The sequence below is a fragment of the Gouania willdenowi genome, chromosome 11 (assembly GCF_900634775.1).
Source record: "Gouania willdenowi chromosome 11, fGouWil2.1, whole genome shotgun sequence".
Taxonomy (NCBI): Eukaryota; Metazoa; Chordata; class Actinopteri; order Blenniiformes; family Gobiesocidae; genus Gouania; species Gouania willdenowi.
In genome coordinates, this window is record NC_041054.1 from 10,013,615 (window position 1) to 10,036,519 (window position 22,905).

At 40.0% G+C, this 22,905-nt stretch overlaps 1 protein-coding gene across 4 annotated transcripts in view; it reads left to right on the top strand.

The window, feature by feature from the left end:
• The window catches only part of LOC114472209 (teashirt homolog 1-like), a 182,212-nt gene extending 167,466 nt beyond the window's left edge, over nt 1–14,746 (top strand). For 2 of the 4 annotated variants that reach the window (XM_028461393.1, XM_028461394.1), the window contains one exon: nt 5,004–9,057. In XM_028461393.1, the coding sequence (XP_028317194.1) occupies nt 5,004–8,335 (3,332 nt within the window). In that variant the 3' untranslated portion in view covers nt 8,336–9,057. Of the gene's footprint in view, nt 1–5,003; nt 9,058–12,705; nt 12,718–14,733 lie in introns of those variants that run through there. The other 2 variants (XR_003675070.1, XR_003675069.1) reach the window with 2 other exon arrangements.
• The last annotated feature ends 8,159 nt before the right edge of the window (nt 14,747–22,905 follow it).

The following is a 22,905-nucleotide window of genomic DNA, read 5'->3' on the forward strand; positions in this document are numbered from 1 at the left end:
TAGCACTGCAAATGAGTGCCGGGATTGGCCCTCTCCTTCAAGACAACACCATCAAATACGAAAGCTTTTCAAAGCGGAAAGGTTTGTCTGTGCAGGGTTTGGTAGCATTAGGAACGTTACATTAGCATCTCCACCCAAACGTTTGTGTTAAAACAAGACACAAATGCCTACCAACTGCAAAACAAATCTTTTTTAGCAGGCAGTGGATATAAAACTTATATTGAGTGTTTTCATTGTGTTAATATTCAGTTTTATCATTTTGAAGAGAAACCAAATCTGTTTTAGCGAACAAGCAGAAAGCTGCCACTGATGTATCGATGAAAATGCGTATATTCTACTAATAAAAAGGCTTAACGGAGGACACATGTTCACATTAACCCAAATGACAATTAAACATGTTTTAATAGTGGTTCCTCACTACAGACCAGGAGTGTCATTAGGGATGTGTTGTCATGAATTGATGGATTTTGTGTGAAACAATATACACTAAAACAACAGCACTCAGAGAATGCAAACCTCCACGTGGCACCAAATATCTTTTTTGCCAGATATTGGCAGTTATCTGGATCAGTAATCTTGATTGTGTTACCATGACCATTCACACTTTAAAGGCTTAAATACATTTATATCCCATTAATAAAATTCACCAATAATGATAGGGATTTTTGTAACTGATCTAGAATCTGTATATTGATCCAGATCACCTCCATAATGTATTGATGTCTTCCATCATGTAAGGCACGTGTCAAACTTATGGCCCAGGTGCATCCAATGAAAACATGAATCGTGTACGTGAAACTCAACAATATTTGCATGATTGCAGTCATTTTTTACGTTAAACAGTTGAAAAAAACTAAAAGTTCTCGCAAAATCCTTTATTTTTCCTCAAATTATCACATACTATTTCCATAATTAAATAGAAATTGGTCACTTAATCTAGGGAATTTACAGTTAAGACCCTGTTGGGACTGATATCTTTCACTTTTGCTTGGATTTGGTTGGTTTAACATTTTGTAATTTATGTATACGTAGAAATGCAAACTAGGTCACAATAATGTTGAAATTACTCATTTTCCCACAAAATCTGTGGCCCTCTGGATATCAAACTGCTCGTGTAAGGTCTGTCTTTGGTTGAAACTGTCAAACTCCAGTCATTTTGCCGTGATCTTGCTAAGAGACAAAAAAACAAATAAATAAACGCGAGTGAAAATATTACCTCCTTGTATCTTGAATCTTTCCCGCTGTCTAAACATCAGAATCAGAATCAACTTTAATGGTCATGTATGTTATACACACGAGGAATTTGACTTGAACGGTGCTCTCTCTATAAACATTAACTAATAACAATCAACTAGAAAATATATAAACAGTAGCTAAAGACTAATATGTTCAAAACTAAATAGGATAATATAATAAGATTATAATAATAATAGGATAACAGTGCAGTAGTGCATAGCCATCAATAGGATTGTTTTTTGCTGATGATGCAAACGAAGCTCCAAAACAATATCTCATGACACAAACTGAGTGTTCTGTATTTGGCGTTGCAGGATCAGCAAAAATCCACAATTAAGACCACTTTTGAAACGGTAATGATTCACACAATGGCCACTGTTACATGATGTTTTTTTTAATTCGGAATCAGTTATTCCGAATGAAGTTCTGCTTCGTGTTTACATGGAAATAGTAATTCCCGAATTGAGTATTACATGAAAAACAGGTTTATTCTGCTTTATTTAATTCCGCTTTAGGTCTGGGGGTTGGACAGGGGGAGAACGAGACGTGTCACATCTATCGGGATAAAACACACAACAAACCTTTTCTTTTTGGCTACAACATAGAAGACCGCATGATGATGATCATTTTATTTTTATTGTAGTTTTGAAGCAGCAGCTTGACAATAACACGCAGTTTCACTTTGCTCCGCGGAGTAGAAGAGAGAGAGAGCAGCGTAGAAGGGAGATAGAAGTCTTTACTTTGGTCGATCAAAGCTAGCGGTTAATGCAACAGCTGTTCTACCTCCACTATACAGGATGTTGAGTGAAAAAATAACTTTATAATGATCCGCGCATCATTTGTGAAGCTCTGGTGCTTCATGCCCCGATGAAGCCTGTTCCGTATGTGTATGTATTAAGTCTGTGTGTCCGTGTGAATGTCAGCATGTTTATTCTTCTGTCCATCCACTCTTTTCATTATATCCATGTCTTTTAAGGCTCTTATTAAATAGCCTCGGCTAGAGTCCGGGCGGCCTTCCTGGACTATATCGTCATTGCAGCAAGAATGACCAGAATTAACTAAGAGCAGAATTAAGTGTTTACAAGAATGAGGAATCATTTAATTCTAATTTAAAATTGGAATAAACCAGCCACCTAAATCGGATTTAAGTTTCATTCGGAATTAAATTTGCATTAGGAATTAAGTTTACATGGTCAGTTTAAAGATGATTTAACTTGTATTCTGAATTAAAGAGGAATTAAAGCTCCCATGTAAACGTGGCCAATGCCTCTTAATGTTTACACAAACCGGTTTATAGCAGAAACACATCCTGAGTCATGGATCCTGAAGATCATTGATTTCACTCACTTTTTTTAAGTTTTTTTTTTTTTTTTTGTCAAAAGAATATAAAAGCTTTGGGCTCATGTCTCAAAGCAAATCTATTCAAAGTAAGAATCTGGCACAGAGTGTTGCTTAAGGGAGAGGAGTGCGCGTGCATATCAAAGTGTGTGCTTCCAAAGACGGGTGGGGGGGTTGTCCCACTGTGGTGTCACCTGTCGGCAGCGAGAAATCCTGGACTTTGGGCACAACAATAGTGACAGGCTATTCTCCAGACACAGATGGCTTCGCTTTCCCCCCACTAACCACACTGCATCCCCGTGCGCACCTGACACACAACAACACGTAGCTACCAATCAGCCGCACCTTGCGCACACATGCACATTCACAGTGACGAATCTGCACTGACACAGGAGCAAAGTACCTTACTTTGCTATTTAATTTGTTTCTCTTCCGGTTTTTGTCAAATATTCACACACGCACACACACACACACACACACACACACGCACATCTCCAAGCATGCGTACACACACCTTCTTTGGTCCTATCAAATCTTTTTTCCTTCTCTTTTTAAAACTTCCCCTCTTTTCCCTCTCCTCTCTGACAGCACAAAGTGGGCTTACATTTTTGACTGACAACCACAACAGACACTTCTCCCCCTCCTTCCCCTCCACCCAGGTTTAATCCCTCTCTCCCTCCCTCTCCTCTTTTTCTTTTGTTCTGAGTGACGCTCGAAAAGCCGTCGTGTCAGCATCTTTTCCATCTCTGATTGCCTTATTAGCCGGCGGTGGCACCCGCAGCTTTCCTGACACAGATGGTGAAGGAGGAGGCTTGAGCGAGAAGGAAGGAAAGGGGGGAAAAATGGCTGACTTGTGTTTGTTGTTGCTACTTTCCCCTTCCCACCTCTTCTCAGGCTTGTTTGTGTGGACACTGACACCTCAGGCTGACACTGACACACTCCTAACACTGATGCCTGTCAAGGAAACATACAGTGGATGGCAAGTATAGAGGAGAAGTTAGTGTTGGTGTGCTTTAGCCCTGTGAGAGACGGTTTGTACCGCTGTCACGATTCCCTTCCTTTGCCAGCAAGGCTGTTTTGTCTTCAGCCGAATTAATAGGTTCAGTTTAACATTTTTGTTTTCATAAGAGACGACATCTTGATGAGTGGAAATGAGACAAGCTTGGAAAAACTTGTACAGTTGCTTTGGAAAATATTCTAATGTAGACATTGAAAAGCAAACCTAGCACACAAAGTGTAATTAAGAAGAGAAGGGACATATGTTAATCATGTGCCTTTACACACATGCACATTACCCCCACCACACACACACACACACACACACACACACACACACCATCTCTCTTACACACACAGATGAGGCAGCTGTAGGACCTGCAGCTTTTCCCAGGCAGCAGTAACTGGCACCTCACAAACATCAGGTATTATGTCCATTCCGATTATGGGATAGAGAGCTACATCCTGTTTGAAGCTGACAGCACATCTGCCTCCTCTCTGGAGACTGATCCTGGCACCCCAGACAAGCATCTTATGGAGAATGGAATGGGGAAGCTGCCTTGGCATATTTAACCCTCCATTTTTCCTCTCTATGCTTCAGTGATCTTTTTCCCTCTCAATCTTCTTCTGTGGTCTTGTAAAATATCCCCCTTTGCTTTAAAAATATTGCAGCTTTATTGTTTTACAAGTCATTGGTTACACTTTTTCCTAAAATATGTGAACATTTTTTATGAAATAGGAATGTTCAGTTTTTCATTGATGATATACTCTGCCCTATTTTCTGAGTGCACACTCATGGCTGCTGGTTCTCGGGGAGTGCATGCAGTAACAACATAGCTTGTCATGTCCACTGGCCGTTTCCTCGTATCACACTGTGAGGACTTCCACAGCAGATGCCAAACTGACTCCAGCCAACTATAGCTTGGCATGGCTAATGCTGCTGGCATTTTCTCCCTGCTATCTTTTACTGGGGAACATACAGTATATGTGGCATGCTGGAAGAATTGAGATATTAAAAGCCAGGAAAAATATCATGGTTGCATTTCACTTATTTTTGAAAAATGACTCCAACTTTTTTTTTTTTTTTTTTTAGGAATTGTAAGGAGAAGTCATCCCCAATGGACAAACATTTAAATGTATTACTTTGTCCTTGTTATTAAATATTAATCATAGCACATTGAAAGCCTCCAAAATCTGATTTTTGAATCACATTTTGTCAATAACTGAAAATATGTTCCAAGAGGGAAAAGAAAGCATCACAGATTTACAAGTGGTTTCATTGGTCTCGATAACTTTACTCACTAGTATTGTTCAATATATCTATTAGGCAGTACAGTGAAAAATACTATTATTTTGACATGGCCAAGTAAGCCACTATAGTCCTTAATCACAGCAATTACCTAACAGCAATTCTTTGTTTTGTGTTTTTCTAGCTTATGGATCTGAAGATGAACTGAAAGTGGGAAATGCTGATGATGAGGAGCATTTGCAAGATGATGGCCTTTCCCTTGACGGTCAAGATGGTGACTGTCTTTACGATGAGGATGTAAGAGATCAATACAGCTGCCACAACTCCCCACTCAGTAATGGCACCAACCCTGATGCTGGGTATGCTTCCCCACTCAGCACCACCAGCGATCAGCTGGCGGATCTTAAGAACACTTCCGGGTTTATTGATCAGGAAAGTGTTGAAGAGAAGTTGAAAGAAGATACAGAGTCCGTCAATGGACTCTCATTACAGGACAGTCTGGCCAAGATGAAAGCCGTCTATGCAAATTTGATTTCAGATGCCTCCTGGTCCAGCATTGCTCTGGATATGCTTAAAAGTAAACAAGGAAACAATTTTGCAGTCAACAATGGAAACGGGAGCAATCACAAACAGAGCAACGGGGTCCTCAACAGTCACAGTCCAGGAAACAGTCATGTTAAAAATAGATGTAGCAGTACCAACACTTCAGCTACAACTAGTGTTACCACCACCAGCAACAGTAACAGCAGTGCAAGAACAGTTTCAAGCAACAGTAGCATCAACGTAAGTTCTGGCAGCACGGGAGGCTTGACCTATGACTGGCATCAGGCAGCTTTGGCTAAAACCCTGCAGCACACACCATACCAACTGCTTCCTGAGCCCAGCCTTTTCAGCACTGTGCAGCTTTATAGGCAAAACAATAAGCTTTACGGCCCTGTGTTTACTGGTGCCAGCAAGTTTAGATGCAAGGACTGTAGTGCAGCCTATGACACTCTGGTTGGGTTAACTGTGCATATGAATGAGACGGGCCACTACCGGGATGACAACAAGGATACAGAGGATGATCGAAGCAAAAAGTGGTCCAAGCCACGCAAGCGCTCTTTGTTAGAGATGGAAGGCAAAGAAGATGCTCAGAAAGTTCTTAAATGCATGTACTGTGGTCACTCATTTGAGTCTTTGCAAGACCTCAGTGTCCACATGATCAAAACAAAACACTATCAGAAAGTGCCTCTAAAAGAGCCAATGCCAGCGCTTGCCACAAAGCTGGTTCCCCCAACCAAAAAAAGAGCATTTCAAGACTTGATGTCACCGAGCTCCCCAGAGTCCGTCTCACCTAGCATGCTCCAAGGTGAGGTCCCTAAAGACCAAAAACTAGCCAACCCCTATGTCACACCAAACAATCGGTACGGCTACCAAAACGGTGCCAGTTATACTTGGCAGTTTGAGGCAAGGAAGGCACAGATTCTGAAATGCATGGAGTGTGGTAGTTCTCATGACACCTTGCAGCAACTGACAGCTCATATGATGGTGACGGGACACTTTCTTAAAGTTACAAATTCGGCATCTAAAAAGGGTAAGCAGTTGGTGTTCGATCCAGTCTTTGAAGAAAAAATTCAGTCAATCCCTCTTCCTCCCACAACAACACGACTGCCTGCACCCAATGGAAAGCCACACTCAGACTCCCCGTTACCTCCCTCTTTTGATGAACACCAAGAAGATAACACAGATATGGAAACTGAAGAACAAATAATAGAACTTGGAGAACCAGAAAAGAAAATTAAAGAGGAAAAAGAAGATCCTGTTGAAAAAGGTGAAAAACCTGGGAAAATACGATCTTCCCAGTATCTTACAGAAGAAGACTTAGCAGAGACACCTAAAGGTGGTCTAGATATCCTCAAGTCTTTAGAGAACACAGTTTCAAGTGCAATCAGTAAGGCTCAAACTGGAACTCCAACCTGGGGTGGATACCCGAGCATTCATGCTGCTTATCAGCTCCATGGATCTTTAAAGTCTTCCTTGCCCTCAGGAGCACAGATTCAACCTTTGTTCAGCAGTACCAGTTTGAAGACAATGCCTTCAGATTTGGGCTCTTTGATGAACTCACCAAATAGTTCGTCTCCACCTCCAAGTCACAGGAGTAACGTATTGGCCATGGAGGAGTTAGTTGAAAAAATGACAGGACAAACCACAGTCAAAAACGAAAAAGAAGACAAACCCGTAGATGTTAAGTATAGGCATGGCAAATCTCCAGTTCTAAATCATAAGGACAACAGAGCATCACCAAAAGCAGAAAACATTTCCAGGGTGGTAAAAAACTATATCTCAGAGGAGCAAAATGAGCCAAGAAGCACTGAAGGAGAGCAGAAAGAGGTCAAATTTGATGTGAAAATAAAAAATGAAGCTGATTCACCAAAAAAATCCGTAAGCAATGGCTGCAGTAACTTGAGTATCATCACTGATCACTCACCAGAGCAACCTCTTGTGAACCCCCTCAGTGCTTTGCAGTCCATCATGAACAATCACTTGGGCAAGGCTGCCAAGGTCGCCACCCCCTTTATAGACCCATTTTCAATGCTTTCTAAAATGACCAACTCAGTTAATATGAAGCAAGCAGAGTCTATCAGTCAGTACAACAGTGACAATGATGATCAGCCCATGGACTTGACAAAATCCAAAAACAAAGATCCAAGTCCGGGTAAGGGGGGTCCTATTCCAAAAAATGTCAACAGTAAGCTTGTTTTTAAGAATTTCTCCCAGTCAACATCTCCGCCTCTTCGTGAGAATGCTTTAATGGATATTTCGGACATGGTAAAAAATCTGACGGGCCGTTTGACACCAAAATCTACCACTCCATCATCCGTCTCTGAAAAGTCTGATAATGATGGCGTTACGCTAGAAGATGGCACAGAGGAGCTTTCTCCGATCCAGAGAAGAAAAGGAAGGCAATCAAACTGGAATCCCCAACATCTGTTGATTCTTCAGGCCCAGTTTGCCTCTACTCTGAAAGAGGGCCCTGAAGGAAAGTTCATAATCAATGACTTGGGACCACAAGAACGAGTCCACATCTGTAAATTCACTGGGCTTTCCATGACTACTATCTCACATTGGCTGGCCAATGTAAAATATCAGTTAAAGCGAACAGGCAGCACAAAGTTCCTCAAAAGTATTGACTCTGGCCAACCCCTGTTTTTGTGCAGTGACTGTGCTTCCCAGTTCAGGACTCCCTCGTCCTACATTCATCACTTGGAATCCCACCTTGGGTTTACACTAAAGGACCTCTCAAAGCTTTCTCTAGACTTACTCGAGCAGCAAGCTATTTGTAGAATAGAGGAAAAGACTTTCAGTTCTTCTGGACTTTCAGATGAAGACACTGGCTCAGTACATCAGTGCAAACTGTGCAATCGGACATTTGTGAGCAAACATGCAATCAAATTGCACCTTTGCAAAACACATGGAAAGTCGCCCGAGGACCATCTCATGTTTGTTAAAGAGCTGGAAAAGTTTGATAAACAGTGAAGTCAGATAGGTTGATTGCATAACAGATTACTGTTGCACTATATCTCCAAGCTACAATCCGCCAAAGCAGATAGTGCCACAACTGCATCAAGCATCGTTATAACTCATGGAACCATGAGACATAATTGAATTGTTTAGTGTTTGATGGCATGAGTTCAGATTGTAGAAACATGAAGCCACATTAAGGGTTTATAGTTTTAGTGGGTGAAACGGTGCTATATTTGAGCAGCAGCTATGGCACTATATAGCATTTGACCTATTGTTGCTTTCCTAATGCACTGCATTTTATCTGAGCCTGTAGAATCAGTTGTTTAAAAACTGGGCCACGCTCTTATGTTTAATTACTTTTTCAAATAATTTTAACAAATATATTTCAACTCTTGCATATTATTTATGTGGCAGTTTGTGCATGTTTTCATGTAAAGCAGCAACTTTTATATCTTTTTTTGGTCATCCATAATGACAAAACTTATGCCCCTTGTCAAAAAAAAAAAAAAATTAACTTTGGATACAGCAATATATAAATAAAAAGGTTATTCTAAAATGTCAGAATGATCTCAGCACTTTAGCTAAGTGTAAAATAATGAAGAAATGTATGTAGAAATGACAACACAGTGACAACTTGTATTGTCTTTGAGCTACGTTATTAAAGCTAACTTCCTGTTATTTTACAATAAATCACTAAAACCATGACAAAACTTTGTGTTTCTGGTCAAATCTAATGTACCAGTTGTTTCAACATGTACAGTCTTATTTGCTTTTTTTGGGCTAATAATTTGTAATCGTGATTCTACAGTTGTAAAGTAAATGAAGTTTAAACCTTATTGTATGAATTATCAGCAAGTGTGTATACATGTATGTCAGCATATCTTGCTCTTCACACTTTGGCATAATGTGTACTGTATGCATTTTTACAATGTTATTTTCTAGACAAATGTACCGTACTCAGTGGGTGGCAATGTAAGAAGCTTCAGAGTATTTTAGGACTGCAAAGGTCCTTTAAGTGAGAGGTAGACTCCTCAATGTGGTTTAAATGAAGACATAAATTACTGGCATCTGCTTTGATGCTTGGCACTGTATATAATATTAAAAAAAATACTTTGACCAATTTTAAGGTTTTGTCACCAACCCAGTTATTCAGATTGACGTTCTTTTATCTTCAGTTGTAAAATAAACTCCATGTCCTGGATTGAACTGCTGTTGTTTGTGATTTTGAGTGTGAATTTCACACAAATGCAACAAAAAGAAAAAGCCTGAGACATTACAGGCAAAACGCTTAGCAACGCTTAACCTTTTTGTTCTTTTTTAATTTTATTTTAAAGTAATTTAAATTACTGCTTTCATATTTAAAAGGAAACTCTTTTTCTTTCTTAACTCACTCAGTGCCATTGACGAGATCACTCGTCATTTCAAATCCAAACGCTCAGTGCCAAAATAGCCTGTTTTCTCAGCTTTTTGCTCTGAAACTGAAGATTTGTGTAAAACTTGCTTTATTCAACGGCTGATTACAAAAGAACGAAACGAGCCAGAAACAAATTTGGTGAAAGTAGAGGCTTCAATCTTTCAGAATCCGGTGTCAGATTTCAGATAGTCATAGTAGAGAATATTCTGTGGGTCTTTAAAAATCAGTCAAAATGCTCAAAAACGTCTGGCACTGAGGGGGATAGAAAATCTGAAAATGGCTGGCACTGAATGAGTTAATCAACATATTGTAATGGAGATGGCAATGTACAATAGTTTACCTATTAAAAGCCACAGGCATGTGTTTATCAGCTAACTCAAGATTCAACATAATGAATATCAAAAAAAAAAAAAACATCTTCACCAAGTTTTTCATTCAGCCATTCCTTCACACAACAGCTTTTGTCACTATATATGATTTGACACACTATTAAAACAAATTTAAATATACTATAAAGATGTATGGCAACCTTTAAACTTTTGCAAGTCTTAAACAAGCACATGGGTTAAAAAAAAGCAGCATAATCCCAGTCAGGAGAGAGAACAAAGTGAATTAAAAAAAAAAATGGTTATAAAATGTCAGGATTTGACTTAATGGTTTAAGGTTAACACTAAGCCTAATATTTCAGCAAAGTGAGGCACCTGATAAGAGGCCATGGCATGTCTCCACTGAAGGTATTTAAGTCGACATTTTCCCACCCCGCACAGCTCCTGAACAGTAGCCTGAGGCGTCCCTGCAAAAAAACAATGGAGTTCCTGTGACTTGCAGCGTGTTCAGGATGGCAGGGAAACATCTGTGAGTAGGAAGAGCGCACAATACAATTCACACAAGACAACACTTAACTGGAGGACGTGTACATAGTTTATTAACTTTGAAGTGGTGCATTTAATTCATTAATCTACCTTTTTTAAGACAGTGATTTATTTTTAATTTCAAAATTGGAATCAATACTGAAGTTCAATAACTTCAAATAATAAAATCTGTACTTCTTATGCAAATGATCTCTTGCCAGCTCTATAATTATCTTTCCTCATCAAGCTGTTTAATAGCTAGAAATAATGTCTAATCGTGGGAGGATAAAGTCCAACCACTTCCTTGCAACATACAGAACTTAAAGCAGGGGTGGCCAAGTCCGGTCCTTGGGAGCCCCCATCCATCATTTTAGACGCGCCCCTGGTCTACCACAGCTGATTGTAAGGAGTGGCTCGTTACCAGGGTTTCTGTACAGCTGCATTATAATGTCATCATTAGATTCATGTATGTTAGAGACATCGGCTGTGTTCAAAATGGCATACTAATGTACGACACACTACACGCTCAATGAGTATACAAGTTTTAGAACAGCTATCGTGGACCTGTACCGGGTTGTCTTTTATTTTGAAAGAAACTTTTCTTTTGACAGGCATGCTTTGAAATTTATGTTGCACAGGAAAATATATAGATTTATGTTTATTTAAATATTTTACACTGTATTATACAGCTATTTGGAAAAAAAAGTGTCGCGGTTCAATGACCATGTCAAAATGTGGGTCCCAGGGTGAGACCAGTTGAGAACCCCTGTTTTAGAACACCCTAATTTTACCACTTATTTATTGCAATTCAAGTCTTGCAAGTCCAATGAACAGTTTTAAATGGTACAAAGGTAAGTACTGAACAGCCAGAGGTTAAAAATTAATGTTCATTTCAGAATTATACAAATAGACCTTTTACAGTGGGTTAACAATTTAAAGCTGTTCTGCAGCAATGAAGGTAGAATCTAAAGCTGGTGCTACTAATTCCTACAGGTGTTCTAACTATTGTTGGTTACTTCCAACCCCCTCTGTCTGCATAAAAGCAGTGTTGGAACACAATGTGGTACCAGACGCTCATGAGCATTAGGTGAACAGTATTGTTCATGGATTCCATCATTTCTTTTTCAACTCAAATTGCTTATTTGTTCTCTGCTTTCATTTCAGAGTGCAATGACACAGTAAGCTGAATCATTTTCAGTAAAACAAATGGAAAAAGTGTGGTGTTCTAAAACTTTTGTCCGGTAGTATACACTGTCTACTATATACTGTAAGTATGATTAGGAGGATGACCGTTCCCATGTATACTTCCAAGTTTCCCAAGATGCATTTTGAACCTATGAGGAAAACCTGAAGCACACTGAGGCTAAATATCTGTTAATTCTCCACTTTTGAAAGTTCTGAAAGCATTTTAAGCGAGAAAGTGACCAAGTAGAATATCAACATGTGGTCATTTGATCCAAAAAACTTGAGGAAACACATTTCATGGCAACATTTCAGAGACTTTCAGAGACTTTCCATTGTGCAACTGACCAAACTTCCGGTTAACTTCAAAACAAAAGCCTTATTTACAAAAGTTAAAAAAAAAAAAAAAAAAAAAAAACACAGCCAAGTAAAACATGAAGGATAGAGTGTCTGCTTTGCAAACATCTTTGTTCCAGATGCCACACCCTCCCTTAATGAGTCAAATTCATTTAAACACGTTAAGATGGTCCTTCACAATAAGATGCAGTAGATGTATCAGATATGTAGATCCCATGACAATCCAATTAAGGATTTCTTTATTTAGGTTTGGGAGAACAAATGTTGCAAGGTTGTCAGCATCATTCAGTCGATACATTAAGTGTGTTGTAAACATGCTGCAGTGACATGCGGCCCCTTGTGGAAGCTTCTACAACAAGCCGCCGTCGTGTTGTCACAACAGATACCAGAGCTCCACATATGATTTTGTCAGCCATTCGTTGTTTTTTGTTCTCACATGACTTGTCTGCCTTAAAACACACACACTCACACACACACATACAAACACACACCGCAAATAAATTGGCTCTGTGTCATCACCATTATCAGGCAAACAGAGAATCACAAGACAGCCGCACAAATCTGATGTTAAACAAAAGGCTGTTTATGACAAGAGGCGTCGTGATGCAGCCTGTTATCCATTTATAATAATCAAAACGGAACAGTTGGAGTTGCAGAGGGCTGTTTGGGTACTGAGAAGTAACATCTGTACAGCCATGAAGTATTACATGTCATGCAGATGCACACAATGGGGCAGGCAGTGTTTGAGTCCTTATGACATGCATATCTTGTGCACTCGTGCTGTCGGCTACGATTCGCTAAATTAACCCTCGTCCTTTTTTCCGCTGCTTTTTTTCTTGCCAAGCGAGTGTTGATTTCCTCATAGTACAGAAAGTAACACCTTGCTTTTTAAACGCATTCTCCCAGAAATATATGTGGAATCATTTCCCTCTAAACCCCTGTGCACAAACTGAGCCAGAGGATTTCATGGGTTTGGGTGCAAAAAAATCCATGATTTTGTTTAAAAAGTCCTTTTACTGCTTTATTTTCAGGTAGGGAACTATTTAGAATTCTGTTTTCCACTTTTGATAATTTTTTAGTCATTTGATAAACCTGGGGTGTCAAACATATTTTATTTCAAGGGCCAAATATGGATCAGTTTGAAGTCAAGTGGGCTACAATTTTTTTAATTTTTAGGTGCAAAAACAAGCAATACAATATTATGCCCTATACTGTAAATATATGTAAAGCAATGGAAGTTACAGGCAATATCTAATCTTTAAATTTCCTTGACTTTGTATTGTAACCAATTTCTTTTCAATTTGGGCAGCATTTGTGGAATATTTTCAATATAATTGGATTTTAAAATTGGATAAAAACAGGATTTTAGAAAAGATAAAGATTTTTTAAGCCACAATTTGCGATTAAAAATGACTGCCATCATTTGAAAACTGTGAGCGCTGCCAAAAAATTTTGGATATTCGTCGAGATTGTGTATTTGGAAGGACTGAGATATGTACAACTGAATTATTTGGTGCTTTTACACAATGATTCATCCATCTATCCATCCATTTTCCTCCGCTTATCCCCTGCCAGGTCCCGGAGGCAGCGTCCTTAACAGGGAGGCCCAGACTCATGTTTTCTGTAATTTGGACTTCATGCTGCGGGCCCAATTTGATGCTCTAAAAATTCAGATTTGGCTCGTGGGCCTCGAGTTTCACAGTTTGTGTGTTAAACCAAACCTACATTTTTAATCCATCAATTAAACAATGATACTTTAATATCAGAGTTTCTCTGTAACTGCGTACAATGATCAACAAATATCTATCCAATTAAACCTTTGAATCATTTCATGAGGTAAAAAACATAAAAAGAAAGGAAAATGTTGGTGACATTTACAAATAATGACCTGGAACAGTCTTCAGAGGAGATGGATGGATGGATGGATGGATGAATGGGTGGATGTCAGCTTTTTTCTTTGGTTGTTCTATTTCAGTTGGTCGCTGCAGATTTATGGCCTATAAATTTGTAATTTTTGCAAATGAAAAAAATCCACATTTACCACCTCGTCTAATTGATGTCTCATAGTCTTCCTTAAACTTTTTATAATGTTATAAATATTAATTTTATCCCAAACAATGATGCTTCCTTAACAGTTGATGCTATGAGGCACTGTTCTAAAATCCTATTTAAATCTAATTTCTCACCCAAGAAATAAATACACCTGAGGTGTCAGACTCGTTTCTTTGGGCTCTGGTTGTTCTGACAGCAAAACAATATCACACCTTAAGTTTTTTTTTGTAAAACTACACCTCGATGTCGGATTTGAAGCAAGGATGAAGGTTGGAAATCACCCGAGACGTCTCATCATGGACAGAGGGTTCAATCCGATCGCTTGTTGACATATTTGTCCCTGCTGAGATCAGCAGGCAGCCACAAGTATCTTGTAAAGTGTTGTGTACCTGTCAGGGATGAGCCTTGTTTTGGAAGATACCGACAACATAATTCATCAGGCCGAGAGAAGGAGCCTCCTGAAGAATGGAGAAGTGACAAAGTAGATCCTTTCGAGAATAATGACGGCTGCCAGCGCTCCAAATGGATGGAGTGTCTTTTAGGATCTATCAAAGCCTTTGTTCCACAGCTGTAAAGCCCACAGGTGTGATGCACCACACAATCACTGCTGTGTCAAACTATTGAATTTCTGACACTTGTGTGTGTGTGTGTCCTTATGTGAACAAGTCATTGAATCGTCCATGATTTTTTACCACGGGTAGTTTAAGTTGTCTCTTCAAAGTATTTAATAATTCAGATTCAGAGTTCCTGGAAGCATCTGTCTTAATATTGTCCTGCTATCCACGTCTTTAATGGGGATCTCTGCATGTTCCCATTGGAGACTCAACTGTGCTATTTGCGACGTCAGTAACAGTAAATAGGTTACACTCATGGCTGTGGTTCCTCCCGCAAATTCCTCATTATTTTCAACTATTCCTGGGTTTAGTTGCCAGGTTTGAATGTCAAATGTCGTATTTCATTTTATCTGGAGGTTTTTGTGGGGGGAAACCACTGTCATGTGTTTGGGTTCAGACCCTTGGACAGTGTGACGAGTCTCATTCACATTCTGTCCAAACCTGACATCATTTGCATGAGAATAAGCCCCAAAACTCTGCAAACTTGACACGTCCCAGACACGGGATCACAACGCGGCTGTCATATTAGGCCGGTAAATTCAGGTGACACGGATCCTGTGTCCTCATCTGGGCCAACCTGACAGTGGTTCATGTTCCCTGCTGTCTTTTTCTGAGGGGCTTTGTGAGGGGGGGGTTGCTTTTAATCAGCATGACGAACCCTGCCACCTCCTGTACACACACACACAGAGACACACATATAGACACATAGATGGTGAAAGACACACATGTATGAGAGAGTGGGCATGTGCTGAGGGGCAGTGGGCTGGACGCTGTGCCATCATTAGTCCAAGCCTACTCGGGAAGCGTCTGACATGTGTCGAAGGAGCTTCATTCGACCTACGGAAGGAGCATCCGCATTATGCAAAGGCAGCAGAGTTTCTATGTGAGCCGCCCTACTGTCAGGGGCTCCGAGATGAACTGAGGAAGGAAGTGCAGGAGCCTGGGGGGAGGAGGGACAGGAGGAAGCCACTTGGAGAATCACTGCAAATAAATAGGAAGTGAAGGAATTTGCTTTTAAAACTAAAAATGTGCTGAAAACCCTTTGTTGTAGTTCATTAAAGAGTAACTCAACCCCAAAACCACTTTTTCTGTTGAATATGAATGTATTTGGGTATGAAGTAGTGCTGTTGATCCTGGATCCAGTTTGGCGTATTTACTGTAGTTGTAAAATGTCAGTGACTGCCCTCTACGAGTTGAAACCGGGCTATTACAATTGATTTTTGCTATTGGCTGAGAACAAGATCATGTGATGTTTTGGGACCATCTTACGTCACAAACAAGTACTGTTAACCCCACCCATGTTAAGCTAAATCAACTTTTCTGTGCTTTAAACATCATAAAGTGCTATTTGGGATTCATACACATGCCTAAAGTGTTTTTTTCATTGATTCCCTCAATCGTTAGAGGGTGATTTGCTCCTTTCTTACTGCAGGGTGAGCCCAGAAACCTCGTTCCCACTTTGATGACGAATTTGATGCGGCACTGAGCTGGAGAAGCCACGCCTTCAGGAAGCTCTCTGCCGTGATTGACATGTAAATGGACACGCCCACGAAGGTGAGCATTTCAGCGTCCTTTGCCAGTTCTGTGTGTGTATTTTCTACAGTCTAGGTATTTGCCGGTGTACGCCCCGCCCCCACGCTCTGTCTCGTGTTTATAAAGCAGCATGAGCTCGGCTATGAAGTGGGTGGGAGGAGGGCGGGCCGTCCTCTGGCCCTACGTCACCGCGTGGGGAGGAGGAAGTCAATGTCCCGTCTATAGACACGCCCACTCATGAATATGCATAAGTAGGGCACAAATCAGCCTGTTTGTGTAGAGTTGCTCAGAAAGTGACTTTTCACAGGCTAAAACTCTGGAAAACAGGCGAGTTTGGGAAAAAAAACCTCGAATACTATGTTTTTGAGGTTCTTAGATCAAATAGAGATGGGTGAAAAAATAGCATGACATGGGACCTTTAAAGAAATGCAATGTCATGGTTGCAACACAAATATCTAAAAGTTGGGTTGTATGCTTCAATGTCTAACACATAAAGGCCTCGGTCTATTTCTGTTTTGGACAATAGCCATTTTTCTTCCACCTGTGCTTTCTGGTGTTTTTTGTGACTCACTCCGCCTTGGACGGCGTTCTTGTTAGAGACACAATGGGGCATGTGTCAGTTTCAATTTGCCGAGCAGCGGCGTGCTAGTGGCACTGACTACATGATGCCAGACCACTGAATTTTCGCCACTGTTTCAGTTTTATTTCATATTTCAGTGCTTTCAGTTTGTGGTACTTTGCATGAGACAGGAGTGTCTACAGCACTGGGGTCAGTTACATTGTGGACACAGTGATCTGTAAGGTAACACAGTGTTTATCCAGCTGGGGTAAAGGTAATTATATACTCATGTGGCTCTATACAATATCCAGTCCAAATACCAGCTTTAAGTAGCCTAAGCATTAGGGGTGGGATGATACAATAGCCGATAATGGGTTCACACTAATTTTTTGGACAGGAAAAAAAAGTGAAAAATTGCAGTTGGAAAAATAACCCTGCTTTTATTTGACCTTAACTCTGGTTACACACACTTACATACTTACTCTGGGTATGACCTTTATAACTCAATAGGAATATTAAAGATAAAAACAAACCATAATAATCTGCTGTCTAGAGGATTGTGTGGATTTTTTTTCTCTTTTAAATCTGAACTCGCCCTACATATTGCAGTTCATATTGATTTACTTTGCCAGAATCCAACTGAATGTCTTACACACATTACCCTGCAATGCTTTCGCTTTCATGCAAAAGTAAAAAGGGGTGAAGACCTGAAACATCACATTAGTATGAAACATAATCACTGCAGCAGCTGCAGAACAATATTTGTACTTTTTTCATTATTATTTGCACGTTTATAAAGATTCTACTCTTGTCATTCGGTTCACTTGTTTATTTTTATTTATGTTGAAATAACGTGAAAACTTTTAAATTAAAGGGTGGTATTATGTAAAATCGACTTTTTCAAGATTTATATCATGTTACTTTGTCATTCCCTCATTAAACACATGCCTGGAGTGTTGCCTTGGTTCATTCATGTATGTTTGAGTAATCTTTAAAAACTCTGACGGCAGCCATTTTAGGTGTAAATAGTCCTCCTAGGAACGCCCCCACCTCCTAGAAACACCTCAGAGCCCCTCCCCCTCCTATGTTCTCTTCCTTAGTTCAGCCCAGAGCACCCGCCTCAGCAGATTTAGCTTTTCATTTACTTATTTTAAATACTTTTGTAAGAAACCCATGCCTTATGTTGTCTGAACTCAATGTACGCATTAAAATAAAAATAAAATGAAATATAAATAAAACTGGGACCCCTCCCCCGCTTCCAGCTTCGTCAAATCAGCTGCAGTCACAGCAAACAGCTGAGATAGCTGCATGTCGATCGGTTTACTCTGCTCATCGTAGTAGCTCCCTGCATGCGATCCCTATTCTAGACTATAGCGCCAGCAGCAACAACAGGGGAAAGCGCGTGTGTGTTGGTGACAGAGATCTCAGTCCGTACGTTAGCATTCCTCACTTTGATGATCATTCTAACGTATTGTAGCAGTGTTAAAATGTAGAAAGTAGCCAAATACAGAAGTAAACAACAGCCATGCGTTTTTGTATGACGTACTGAAGACGTCATCAAAACGACACGTCATGAACCGTGTCCTACAGAGGGAAATTTTGTTTTTTTTAATATTTGCTGCATTTTCCCCAAAAAATTGGGTAACATAGTTATTTGAGTATGCTATAGGATGGTGGTATATGCCTGTAAAAAAACATGATACCCCCCCTTAAAAGAAATACCGTAGTCTATTTTCAATATGCTGTTGCATAGATGAGAATAATCTCTCCCTCACAGAATCAAAGCTAACCAAATAGCATCTTGAGGTCATGAGCTCCCCAAACCCTGACATTTTTACATTGTTTCCTGTATTAAATATGCACTCATAAAATCAAGGTTTATATGAATTTTTTATATCCAACTGTATCTTTTTATTATGTATTTTAGTCCTGTTCTTTCATAAAGCATTTTGATGCTTTGACGCTCTCACGTTGGCTTGTTTTGGAGAAATATCCTTTGACTCAAAGGTTAGTTGGTGTCCTGTTTGATATATGCCTTTGTTCCCAAATATTCTTATCTGTTGCTATGCTGATGTAAAAGTTTTTCTATTGGAGCAAAGCAGATAATGTTCTAGCACATGATTGTGTCGTTTGTGTTCCTCTACTATCTTCAAACATCCGGCCAAAGACTTGTCAATCCTTTAGCGATGTGTTAATAAAATAACCACCAATCCACTTAATGCTCAAAGTGAAGAGTAAAGTCGTTTTTGTAGGTTCACAAACGAGATTCAGTTTTCATTGCCCATGTCGGTATAGTGATTTAGTACCAGTCTCTGTCAGTCCTTGGGCACTTGGGCACAGCAATCTTTCTCTGTCACTTGCCAGAGAGGAGGACAGAGATTCACTTTTTCCAATATTGCTAAATGCATCGCCAACAGCACATGGTCCAATAGCTCATGAATATGAATATACATATAAATAGACAAGTTGAGGAGGCGGATGGATGTTGGCCTGTCACTTATGCCCTGCCCAACATCTACACTAAAGATAGACTCAATCTATTACCAACTTCATCTAAAATTGCTAGCGCGCTTGGCTCTTCATCATTGACTGTAACGGAAAGAATTTTAGTGTTTTATTTCCAAGCTTAAAATAAAGTTGGTATCATTAGCATGTGTTAGCCTGCACCTAATACTCAGTTATCCAACAGGTTGGCAGTGGCAGTGAGGAAGAAATGACAAAAATGCAGGGAAAAAGTGACGAGATGGTGGCAAACAAAGACTTTGTAATAAATAGTTTTAGGTTGATTTGTTTCATGTGAGTAAAACGCTTATACAGATGTTTTCACACACAGGCCTTTCTCCCTCCCAGGATGGAAAATGCATGCATGCCAACCCTTGACAGTGGTCACCAGTCTCCAACAGAAACAAACTTATTTTCCACAGAAAATCTATTTTCTAATTGGAAATGGCAAAAATTCACACCAAAAACAGGTAATCTGTATCGGTTGGCAAGTATGACAAGGGTGTTGACACATAATGTCACAGATTAAATGTGGTAATTTGGGTAACATACTGTCCCTTTTGATGGTGACCTGCCAAAGTTGGAAGAAAACATACACCAATGACTCATTGATGTCTCACAGGCACATTTGGGATGGTTTTTGCTTTTATTGAGTGAATTACCATAACATTGTTTGAGCCACTGATGCGCTCAGTGCCATGGTATTGAGACTGTGGGTTTAGGTCCCACTGGTGATTCTCCAACCTGACTGACTCAGGTTGTTAGAGCTGTGATAAACTAGCTTTCCTGTACAGGAGGGAAAGACTCTAGGCTGCGTCCGAGTCCATCAAATCTCCTTTTCTATCCACTGTTCCTTCACCCACAGAAGTGTTTAAGTGGTGGCCATGATAAAGAGCGTCCAAGTTCTCTTTAAGCTCAGGAAAACTGGCTCAATGCTTCCTTTTTTACATCCTTTAGCCCAGGAAACACTGATGCATCCTTTACCAAAGGAAACAAGATAATGCTGACCCACAGTTCCTTGCGGCGACAACATTTAAAGGGAAATGCACAACCGAGCGCTTTCGGAAACTCATGATGGCCGACAAAAAATGGAGGTCATGTAAGTTGTAAATGCCATAATATGCCTTGAACAACTTTAAATACTCTAAAACCCATATATTATGATATGTAAGACATATTATCAGATTATAACTGACATAAAACAGACACTCTGTGGTTCAAGACAAAGGGATCAGAGACATTTTTATCCACATTATGTTATTTTCAACATATTTCATATTTCTGAGTGGAAGGTGAGTGTGAGCAACCGTTCTCAATGTGACTTTCTTTTGATTACACTTTTGTTCCTCGTTGCCTGGTAGCCTCTTTTTTTTTTAATTTACATTCGAACCTTGTGATTTTTGAGATTATATCAGCGGAAAGTGTTATAAATGTGCTTGTAGTGGTCTATTTTTGGAAATTTGTAGTTTTTTCATCACGGCAGAAGTCACGAACCTTCGCGGCCGTCACATTATCAGTTGTCACACTGTCAAAACATTAGTGATGGCTTTTTCTTTACTCCTCTCCTAACACCTTTCCTTAAACCCGTGACGTCATCCACGGGGTTATGGAAAAGTGGATAGGAAAGGAGATAGGAGGGACTATTTAGACGCAGCCTAAGTCTTAAACAGGGTACACACAAAGATAATCGGGCTGTTTTAGTCCTGATTTTCTCTCTTCCCGACAATGGACGGCAAGCACCAGATTATCTTGTGTTTTATAAGATTATCATTTGGTCTGAGGTGTGTTGAGTACATTTGTCCCGATAGTTGCCTTCAAAATGGGTCAGGGCCAACAATTGTAAATTTTGAAATACATTTTTTATTATTTGATATTTCTTCAAAATTCACTACCAAATTCAATATTTACAACCAAAGCTCTTTGTGTATGAGGAACGCCGACAACTCCTGACTCGTGATTATGTGGTTTGTGACATGAAACATAATGTAGCCAATCAAAAAGCGAGCTGACTGAGAAACACATGCTGTGTTCCAGGTAACACAGGACTCACCATTTCCGAGTTGAAAATTTTGATCTGTGAGTTCAGCGAAGTTCAGCAGCAGCACGTCGAAATATCTCAAACCTGGCTCTGGTGGCGTTCCAAGTCACTTTTTCAAGCGGGAGATCAGAAACTCCTGAGTTCCAAGTCGCATGGAACGCAGCATTAGATGCCGTTGTTAGATCTCATTTGATCATGTGAGATTTCTGGCTTGGAGGAAAATTGGTGGTTGGACAGAATCGTTTTGTGTTGTGTTGAGATTATCAGAGCAAAACACACACACACAGTACGACCAAAACTGCTGTATTCTAACAACAATCTCTTCAGATTTAGAAAATCCTTGTGTGTACCCCGTTTTAGTAAGCTAGTCCTGAGTTCACCACAATACGTTGTCGTCAGCTTGAAAATGTAGATATAGTCTAGTTTATGTTGAAGCACCCAAATAATGAATGACCATTCCCCTAATGTGTATGCTGCAGAAACTGAAAACCGGACATACACAAAACAACTCTTCTGATACTTTACCACCTATAGAAGAAACTTTGTGCATAAACCTTTGGTAACTTTTTCACTCCTAACTTTTTCACTTGTTACTTTTACTGTATTTACCAGTATCTTGCAGCATTATTGAGGGACTGGAACTTATCCCAGTCTACTTCCAGTGAGGGGTTGTACAGTGAGATTGAAAATAAACTGAGCTATACACATACAGAATGAATAAGCTTGCAAAGTAAAAACAAAAACATAAGTTTCACTAAAAATATTCCAGTTGGTGAATTCTCCTCTTGAATTTGAGGCAATTTATTCTTAAAACCACTCAACCTTCAGCACAAGACTGAAATGTTCGTATCCGTGCACACTCGCAGATTTCCGTTTCGGGCCATTCTTCATGGAAAACTTCATATATTGCTCCTGTCATACCTGTCCAGCAGACAATGCAGGAAGCAACTTGGCTTTGTTTGTCAAGACAGTCACCAAACTCAGTTCTCAAACTCCTGGTTTAACTCCAACACTGTCAGTGTGCGGCTTGCCTCTCCACAGCCGTGGGAGTATTAACGTGTGACATCTACAATGGCCTGAACACAACACGCTGAGATTGAGTTCCTCATGCTGCCTGTGCGCGTCTCTTCTTACCTTCACTCTAAGTTAAGCCAACCCCACTGCTGGGAAAGAGATGTGACAAAACCAGGGGGAAGGGAAGTGGGAAATAAGGCAGAGCCAAAGCCGATCTGCCACTCAGCGACAGACGTTTTGACAATCATAGGCTGTCATCACTTTCTGATCAGACCTGTCAGCAGGAAATGCAGCAACAAGACGGCACCGCAGAAGCAACATCCACACGCTCACCCAACCCCTCCTCACTGTACACACAGATACCCAGAGTTGTGTTATTTATGTACACATACATCACAGGGAGACATGCAAACACATCAAATGTGTCAGAGCGCTGCGTGCAGACCCCTAATATGAGACAGGTTGG